This window comes from Sinocyclocheilus anshuiensis, unplaced genomic scaffold (assembly GCF_001515605.1).
Source record: "Sinocyclocheilus anshuiensis isolate Anshui unplaced genomic scaffold, SAMN03320099.WGS_v1.1 scaffold25, whole genome shotgun sequence".
NCBI classification, from domain to species: Eukaryota; Metazoa; Chordata; class Actinopteri; order Cypriniformes; family Cyprinidae; genus Sinocyclocheilus; species Sinocyclocheilus anshuiensis.
Window position 1 is genome coordinate 444,692 of NW_015536477.1, and position 10,070 is coordinate 454,761.

Sequence of the window (10,070 nt, forward strand, 5' to 3'; positions counted from 1 at the left end):
ATTGTAAGTCGCTTTGGATAAAAGCGTCTGCTAAATGACTAAATGTAAATGTAAATGTAAATATATATATATATATATATATAGAGAGAGAGAGAGATACTGAAAATATTTATACGATCTATACATTTACCAATGCATATAAATAATTTAAAGGTATAATGTAATATAATATAATTAATGTAATGGATTACCCTCTCTCAGGTTCTTGGCACCCTTCTGATCTATATCCTCTTCATGGTGGAGGAGTTTCGTAAGGCTCCTGTTGAGAACATGGATGAAGTCATCTACTGTGTCAATGGGACCTACCGGCTCCTGGAGTTCCTGGTGGCTGTCTGCGTGGTGGCCTACGGTGTTTCAGAGACCCTGTTTGGAGAATGGACTGTAATGGGCTCCACCATCATCCTGGTTCATTCCTACTATAACGTGTGGCTAAGGGCCCAGCTGGGCTGGCAGAGCTTCCTGTTGCGCAGAGATGCAGTTCACAAGATCCAAAGCATGCCCACTGCTTCCACATTACAACTCCAGCAACATAATGACATCTGTTCTATCTGCTTTCAGGTAAGGGATTGTTTAAGATGTTTTCAGTGCATTTATTCACAACACAAGTTAATTGAATCATAAAAAAAAAATAAAAATATTTAAAATGTCTTTCACTGGAGTTCATAACTGAAGTGTTGATCAGTTTAATTGTATAATAATAATTTTTCATTCGTTGAGTATTACATGGGCCCTGTTTTTATTATTTAATGAATATTTTTGTTCTATACCAAGTTAGAAGGTTTACTGTGTAACTGAGAAAGAATATATTTACTATGCACTCTTCAAACTCATTGGTACCCCAATGAATCTTTCAGTGATCAGTTCTTAAAAGAACCATTTTATTCTTAGTATAAAGAATATTTTAATAATCTGAACAACCATTTTTGCTCTGAAAAGTTTTCATGCATATTAAAGGTTATTCATGGAACCACTAATGACAATAAAGAACCTTGATTGAATAAAAATGAACAATATAACCAGATGAATCAGAATCATAATTGAATCATATCACGAGATTGTGAATCGTAGCCAAATGTGGAAATCTTTATTGATATCAATACCAATACAGTGGACTCTGAATCTGAATTTGCTCTTGCTAGCCTTTAAACCATTTCCTCATTTGTCAACATGTTCATAATTTCACTTCTTATCTCGGCTGCCTAGTTTTAAACATTGCTTCTCACTTCCATCCTTCAATTCCAGGATATGAAGTCTGCTGTCATCACGCCATGCAGCCACTTTTTCCACGCTGCCTGCTTAAAGAAGTGGCTGTACGTGCAAGAAACGTGTCCTCTGTGCCACGGGCAGCTCAAGAGCCAATTACAGCCAACTAGCTCTCCAGGTGCCACCACCCAAGGCACTCCACCAGCCAATCGGAACCCAGCAGAGGTGGAACAGGAGCAGGGTGAACCACAGGTTGAGTTGGACACTGAGGAAGGCACCCAAGCAAAAAACCCTCCTCCTATAAAAACTTCAGCCAAGACAGAGCTTGGAACGGACTTGCTATCAGGGAGATCAAAAATCCAGCCTAAAGAATGTGATGTAGCGGCAGAGGGCAGCGCCGAGCCAGCTGGTGATTTGGATGATGGTTCGTGCAACACGTCACATGTCCATTCCTCTTCATGAGCACATGCCAAGCCAACCTTCAACTCTTATCAGCCTGTTAGGTGTCGCCAAAAACATTTCAAATTGCCAATGTTGATGACTCCATTAGAAGATGGTTAAAGGGATGGTTTACCTTTTTTAAAATAAAAGTTCTGTCATCATTTACTCACACTCTTGACGTTCCAAACCCTTTTTGTGGAACACAAACGGAGATATTTAGAAGTTTGTTCCAGCTGCTCTTTTCCATATAATGTAAAGGGGACAAAGGCTGTTAAATGAGAGCTTGTTTCCACCATAGAATAAAAAATAGTTGCAACTATTTATCTGAAAATTTCGATTTTCTCACAATTCTAGGAAAAAAATAGCAGAATTGCAAAATATTAACGCTCAATTCTGAGTTTACATCTGACAGTTGTGTGTGGGTTTTTTTTCCACCATAGAATAAAAAAGGTGTATATCTCACAATTGACACTTTTTCTCAGAATTGCAAGTTAACATCACATAATTTTTTTTTCTCTGAATTCTGAGTTCACATCTTGCAATTGTTTTTTTCCTTCTTTTCTGCCACGGAAGGCAATTGCGACTTTTTATCTCACAATTATTGAGGTTTATATCTCACAGTTGACTTTTTTACTCAGAATTGCGAGTTTATGAGGAAAAGAAGTCCGAATTGTGAGATGAAAAAGTTGCGAGTATGTTTTTTTTTTTTCTTCTTCCATACTATGAAGTTATAAAAATGACAAAAAATATCTCCATATAAGTAGTTTATACAATTCAAAGTCTTCTAAAGCTGGGATTACTTTGTGTAGGGAACAGACCAATTTGAAGTTGTTACTGAAAACATTAAAATTAATTTTTGATGTTTTTTATTATCTGCTAAACTTCTCCTTTTGTGTTCCACAAAAGAACATTGTACGACTTTGAAATAGCTTCAGTAAAGGATGACACAATTTAGACTTTTGGAATGAACTGTCCCTTTAAGCTGGTCACATGTCTCTCAGCTCATGGATGCATTTCATATGATCTGTTCACATTATTGCTGGTCAAAAGACATTTCAGAATACTGCCCTACAGAGACAAAACATAGTAACTACACATTTAGTTTTTGTTAAAATTGAGTTACTAAAATAGGCTCTTAAATACTATGATATCTACTGTGACAGATGGGTTTGGCACAACTAAGCTCAGATTCAGAAAAGCTGGAGTGTAACAATTCAATCAAGAAACATTTTTCTGTTTGAGTGCTGGTGTAGGTACAGCGTTTTGCCTTTGTAGGTCAGAATAGTTTTCAGTACGTGTCCATTTGACTGAAAATGAGCGTCATCTCTATGGAAGTAATGGATGATTCATGATTCTTACGCTATACTATTTTGTAGAAGTGTGTGTGTGTGTATAAATGTTTTGGAAGTGCATCCCAAATGAGTTACTGTAGAATCCAGACCCCTGCAAAGTCAAACTGAGGAATGTTATTTAAAGTGCCATTGAGCCAGTTCATTTATATTTTATCACAGCGAGCCTCTCGTTATTTGCCTCAGTTTTATAGGGATGTTCGAAGCTATGTGGCTTTTTTTCATATATATTTTTGTCACTCTTTACCATGTGTCAGATGTTAAACCATCACTGCGGAAAACGTTAAGTTGTCAGTTTGGCAGTTGACTTGATTCCTGGAAGCGAGCATTTTCAAAAGCATATTGCGGACTATATAGACTAAACCTGTTTTCTGGTTTTAATGGCCATTTAGTGAGTAGACAATCAATTCAATACATTTCTTTTTTTTTATTAATATTCAGCAGATATTCCATTAAGGCCATCTTCGGTTTGCCCACAGTAAAACTGGAATGTTTCTTTCAGTGAGTGATGTTTAGGGTTGAATCTCAAAATCAAGTCGTATTTCAGTTTTTTTATATATATAAATTCTTAAAAGGTTTGAGATTCACCTTAATATATTGGCTGTTGACTAAGCAGTTTATATCATCAACAGCACTTAATTTAGTCATTGCAGACTTATTTTTGCCATTATTTTGTCAGGAACACTCTTCATGGTTTTCCTGACACTCAGTTTTGTTTGCCAGGGATGTCATGCCATACTGTATGTTTGCACTAATGTCATTTATAGCGGATAATATTTTGTCTTGTTGGGCAACAAATGCTTACAGAGCATATGAAGTATAGCTCATTATAAATGTGTACATATATGGGCAAATATATTCCTTTGTATATTCTTTTATCATGTTTTTGATATGCCGCACAGTGTTAAAGCAGCAGTGAACATAATGAAGTGTCTTGAGGATCGTGTGAACACTCTCAAAAGTGGGATTGATCCTAAAGATGCAGAAGTGTTTTGTTTTTGCTGGTTTTTTAAGAGATGCATTTCAGAATGGCAAATTTGTGTGCATGAATACATCTGATGTATGAGCAAACACAAACGACATTCAAAATGTTCTGTATCAAGTAGTTTTTGCACAATTTTCTTGAAAGAAAATAAAATGGAAATGTAGATTGAAAGATTGTTGTGGGCTTATATATATATATATATATATATATATATCACTGATCAGGCATAACATTATGACCACTGACAAGTGAAGTGAAAAACACTGATTATCTCTTCATCACGGCACCTGTTAGTCGGTGGGATATATTAGGCAACAAGTGAACATTTTGTCCTCAAAGTTGATGTGTTAGAAGCAGGAAAAATGGGCAGGCATAAGGATTTGAGCGAGTTTAACAAGGGCCAAATTGTGATGGCTCAATCTAATCGAGCATCTGTGGGATGTACTGAACAAACATGTCCGATCCATGGAGGCCCCACCTCGCAACTTACAGGACTTAAAGGATCTGCTGCTAACATCTTGGTGCCAGATATCACAGCACACCTTCAGGGGTCTAGTGGAGTCCATGCCTCAACGGATCAGGGCTGTTTTGGCAGCAAAAGGGGGACCAACACAATATTAGGAAGGTGGTCATAATGTTATGCCTGATCGGTGCCATTCATTGCAAAAACACTTGAACGAGTTGTGTTCAACCAAGTCTCTGCCTTTCTCACAAAGAACAACCTGGACAGCAACCGGTCTGGCTTCAGAAGTGAACATTCAACCGAGACGGCGCTGCTCTCGGTTGTTGAAGTCCTAAGACTTGCAAGAGCGGCTTCGAAATCATCAATACTCATTTTGCTGGATCAGCCCGCTGCTTTTGACACAATTAACCACCAGATCCTCATGGCAAAGGGCATCTCACGAATCGCACTGCAGTTGTTCGAGGCTTACCTCTCAGATAGGTCCTTCAAGGTATCTTGGAGGGGTGATGTGTCCAATTCACAACATCTAGCTACTGGGGTGCCTCAGGGCTCAGTTCTTAGACCACTTCTCTTTCTACGTGGTATCACTAGGTTCTGTCATTCAGAAACATGGCTTTTCATATCACTAGAATATCTTACAGGCATTTCTTGCTGGATGAAGAACCATCACCTGTAACTCAACCTTGCCAAGACAGAACTGCTTGTGGTTTCAGCCAACCCAACACTTCATCACAATTTCTACATCCAGCAAGGCGCCTCAACCATACCTCCTTTCAGGACAGCCAGGAACCTTGGAGTTGTGATTGATGATCAGCTTAATTTCACAGACCACATTGTTAGAACTGCCCGGTCCTGCAGATTTGCCTTATACAACATTAGGAAGATCAGGCCCTTTCTATCGGAACATGCTAGACAATTCCTTGTTCATGCTCTTATTCTGTCCAGGCTGGACTATTGCAACACTCTCTTGGCAGGTCTTCTAGCCAGTTCTATCAAACCTCTGTAACTAAACCAGAATGCGGCAGCAAGAGTAGTCTTTAATGAGCCAAAAAGAGAGTATGTCACACCTCTGCTCATCAACTTGCACTGGCTACCAATAACTGCTCGCATAAAATTCAAAGCATTGATGTTTGCCTACAAAACAAGCACTGGCTCTGCATCCCTTTACCTAAATTCACTACTTTAGACTTATGTGCCCTCCAGAAGCTTGCGTTTTGCAAGTGAGTGGTGCATGATAGAGCCATCCCTAGAGGCACAAGATTACTTTCAGACTTTTTACCTTAACTGTTCCATGTCGGTGGAATGACCTGCTCAACTCGATCTGAGAATCTTCAAGAAATGGCTAAAGACACATCTACTTTTTTTTTAATTATTATAAAAAAAATAACTTGACCCTCTAACACTAGCTCTATCTATTATATTTATTTTCTATCTACTTATTCTTTTTTATTTACAAAAACAAAAACCTTGCTACATGTACTATGTTAGACTAAGTTAGACTTGTCTTTTGTTGGTTTAATTGCTTCTATTGTCCTCATTGGATAAAAGCTTCTGCTAAATTATTAAAATGTAATGTAAATGTGTGTGTGTGTGTGTGTGTGTGCGTGTGTGTATAAATTAATTCCAACACAGGCACACCTCATTCTGCTTATTGAAGTACTTATTAGGTGATCACCTCAACTAAATCTTATTTAACCAGGAAAAGTATAAAAACCACTACTGCGGTCATCACTGTCCTCTTGCAATAGGACCAGCTGGATGGCAAAAACTACTAGAAGTACCTCAAAAATAATTGGAATCAAATAATAACTATTGACCATGCCAAAAGAGTTGAAAAGTTTTGCCTTTACTGGCAGAGGGATACAGTGAGTGTCAGGTTGCATCCATCCTTAAAATTTCAAAGACAGTGGTTCACAAGAACAAGGTCAAGCTGCAGACATTATAGGGACAACAAAGCTACAGGCTGGCAGAGGGCGTAAATGACTCTCCGATGACCGCCAACTCATTTGAATGTCACTCAACAGCTGCGGGATGACATCAAGTGACCTACAGAAAGAATGGCAAACGGCAGCTGGTGTGAAGTGCACGGCGAGGATGGTTCGAAATAGGCTCCTAGGGGCTGAAGAGCTGAAGTCATGCAAAGCTAGAAAAAGGCCTTTCATCAATGAGAAGCAAAGAAGAGCCAGGCTGAGGTTTGCAAAAGACCATAAGGATTGGAACATCTCTGAAGAGTCCAGTTTTTAGCTTTGCCCAACACCTGGTCATCAAATGATTATCCCACTGTGAAATCTGGTGGAGGATCTGGGGAGCTTGCTGGAATCGAGCACATTTGTCTTTGTGAAGGGTGCATAAATCAAGCCACGTACAAGGTTGTCCTGGAAGAAAGCTTGCTCTGACAGTGTTCCCCAGCTCTGAGGATTGGTTTTTCCAGCAGGACAGTGCTCCATGCCACACAGCCAGGTCAATCAAGGTTTGGATGGAGGTCCACCAGATCAAGACCCTGTCATGGCCAGCCCATTCTCCAGACCTGAACCCCATTGGAAACCACTGGAATGTGTTCAAGATGAAGATGGATCGTCACAAGCCATCAAACAAAGCCGAGCTTTGTGAAAGACAGGTGACAGGAAAATCAGAGTGATTCCACCAAATACTGATTTCTGAACTCTTCCTAAGTTCACATATTAGTATTGTGTGGTTGTTTAAAAATGAATATGAACTTGTTTTCTTTACATTATTTGAGGTCTGAAAACACTGCATCTTTTATTTATTTATTTATTGCAAATAAATGCTCTAAATGACAATATGTTTATTTAGAACTTGGGAGGAATGTTGTCAGTAGTTCATAGAATTAATTTTTTTTTAAAATTTTACTAAAACATAGTAAAACCAGCGAAATTGATAATTCTGCACTGGTCTAATTTTTTTCAAGAGCTGTGTGTGTGTGTGTGTTTTATATTTGTTTTCTTATTTTAATATTTAGAATTTATATTTTCTACAGCAGTTGTTAAAGACATGCGCATTATGAATCATAAACACAGCCAACATATGCAACTCGTTTTTTCAGTATCAGTAATTAAAATGGAACTTCAATGTCATTATTCAGTGTTGATTAATTTTTCAGTGATTCAACTAGTTTGCTAGTGTGATCTCTTAAATGTGATCACACGATGGCGCTGCTGCATCACATGTCCATAGAGGTACACGTGCGTTTGATGACGCGTCCCAAACTGAGAGCTTAAAATTAAATATTTGATTCATGCTCTTTAACGAAGGTGGAACATTATTTAATAAAGCTATGCTAAAATTATTATGGTAATAAATTCGATAAACAGTATTACAAAAAAAAAACCTTTCATATGTTCTGGGCAAAAAAAGCAATATAAATATATATTTTTTTTTAAACAAAAAGAAAGCTGCCAGGGTGACACGTCAAAGACATGAAATTTTAATTATCTAAATAATCAATATTTTTTTCAAAACACTAAATGTTTACCACTTGCGTTATAAGCACAGCGCGCAACATTGGGTCTTTATTTCATTTCAGACAAAAACTAATTTTATTCTTTTTTTTTTTTTAATTTTTATTAAGGGTTAGTATCCGCGAGAAAAGTATGGTATTAGGGTTACCTGTTGAATTACCATCATAAAATATAATAATAATAATAATATTTAGAATAATTATGTCAGTATATACTAACATCATGATTAAGTAAATCTCCTTTCCAGAAGTGTTTTTGTTTATTTATTTTTTTAAACATTGTAAGTTGCATGAGTGTGCAGCGTGGGAGAATGAGGGGACAAACTATAAATATAGTGGCCCCAGGGGCCGGTGCACATGGCTGCATAGCTGGCAGTCACAGCTATACAGCTTGAAAAAATAAAATGGGTCGAGTGAGAGATGCTTTGCGCCGCGTGTGTGTGTGTGTGTGTGTATGTGTGTGTGAGAGATTTGCACCGTGGTTGTGGAAATCCCAGAAAATGACCACATACCGTTAGTGGAAAAATGTTTCATTCTTTCCATTACAGTTTAAAACGATGACCAAATTTATATCACTACCACTATTTATGGTTACAAATGGCAAGAAATTTAAACATCTCAGCTAGAGTGTCAGTATGTTTAAACAGATGTTACAGTGTCAGTTTTTTAAAATCTATTATTTAGGCGAATAATGTTTTTTTTTTAGTTGCATGTTTATTTTGTTTTGATGAGTAATTTTTAGTAATTAATAGTATTTTTATTTGTTTGTTAATTTTTTAAAGCCGGAGAGGAGCGCATTTGTTTCAGAATGGATTCCACATAATTCCCCTGCAAAAGTTTGTTCAATAAACTAGCCTATAACATATACTGTGATCTATTGCATCAAATATTCGTGTTGTTTTCGTGTCTTTATCTCATTCAAATAATTAAAATAAAGTAGACTTATGAGTTCGATTTTTTTTTTTAATTCTAAAAATAAATGAAAGAAAAATAGAGAAATCAGACGGATTTGAATAGCATGCGCTGTCATAAATAAATGGTACGCCAGAAAAAATATTCTGGAACTACAGCACAGAAATAAAGATTATTTTTATGATTATGCGGTAGCTATAAGACGCACGCGCGCGCATGGAGACGAAGCTGATATGAAATGGTCGATTACACAATATAAATCAAAAGTAATACATAGATTGGAATTATACCAACATTATTCAATATTTTATATATTTTGCACATGTCAATTTGCAAAAAACATGTCAATCTTATTCGATTTCTATACATTTTGGGCTGTTTCCTCCTTTAGCAATGAAGGTGCACGGTTATGCCTTGGACAAATAAAATAAAAATAATAGGCTAGCCTACAGAATGTGAAAAAAAAAACGAAATTCCAAAAATGTCATTTTAATGACAGCACTGTAACATTTGATTGTTTGATATAAGGACATGGATACTGTGGAAACTCAGGAACTGAATTTTAGTCAATCAGATATGCCTCACCTACACTATAATGAACTCCCTGAACTTCACTGTACATTTAAACTGCCTCAAAGTTTCTGAATTCTAATGAACCGCTAACCGCATGGTTCCCGTTTTGTGAATCGATTCCTAACATTGTTTAAGTAGGCTAAGTTTTTATTTGTGTGACAATCTACAGTGAACGTTTAGGCTATATAATGTTCTCTAATGGTTATGTTTAGCTTTCAGGTGCAGGATCTTGTGAATTCAAGCTCCTCCTGCCTATAGAGGTTTTTTACAGAGAATCTGAAGAACGCCACATGGCCCCTCAAGTCTTTCCATTTTGAAATCTTTAGTGCGCTTGCGAATGTCAATGGGGATGCAACTGCAACATTGCACAACACGTGCCGTATTCAGCTGCGACATGCAACCTGTCCTTATTAACGGCTTTCTCGAGCTCACATTAAGCTTTTACGCGTGAACAAGACACAAGTGTTTTATTGTCACGCCGGCAATTACAGCGTCAAGAAGATAACTAGATGGATCAATACAGAGCCATTTTGCGGGAGGTTTGTAGCGTCTAACTCCAATCAGCTTCTGTTGAATGCTCGAGTAATGCTATCTGACAAACTGATGGAGTGGGTGGAGGAGAGAGAGAGAGAGAGAGAGAGAGAGAGAGGGTGGGAGCGCTGGTTG

At 37.4% G+C, this 10,070-nt stretch overlaps 1 protein-coding gene across 3 annotated transcripts in view; it reads left to right on the forward strand.

The window, feature by feature from the left end:
* Nucleotides 1-2,139, forward strand: part of rnf145b (ring finger protein 145b) — a 30,795-nt gene extending 28,656 nt beyond the window's left edge. For all 3 annotated transcript variants that reach the window (XM_016451111.1, XM_016451031.1, XM_016451186.1), the window contains 2 exons: nucleotides 202-558; nucleotides 1,243-2,139. In XM_016451111.1, coding sequence (XP_016306597.1) covers nucleotides 202-558; nucleotides 1,243-1,665 — 780 coding nt within the window. In that variant the 3' untranslated portion in view covers nucleotides 1,666-2,139. The remainder of the gene's footprint in view (nucleotides 1-201; nucleotides 559-1,242) is intronic.
* Nucleotides 2,140-10,070: the final 7,931 nt, after the last annotated feature.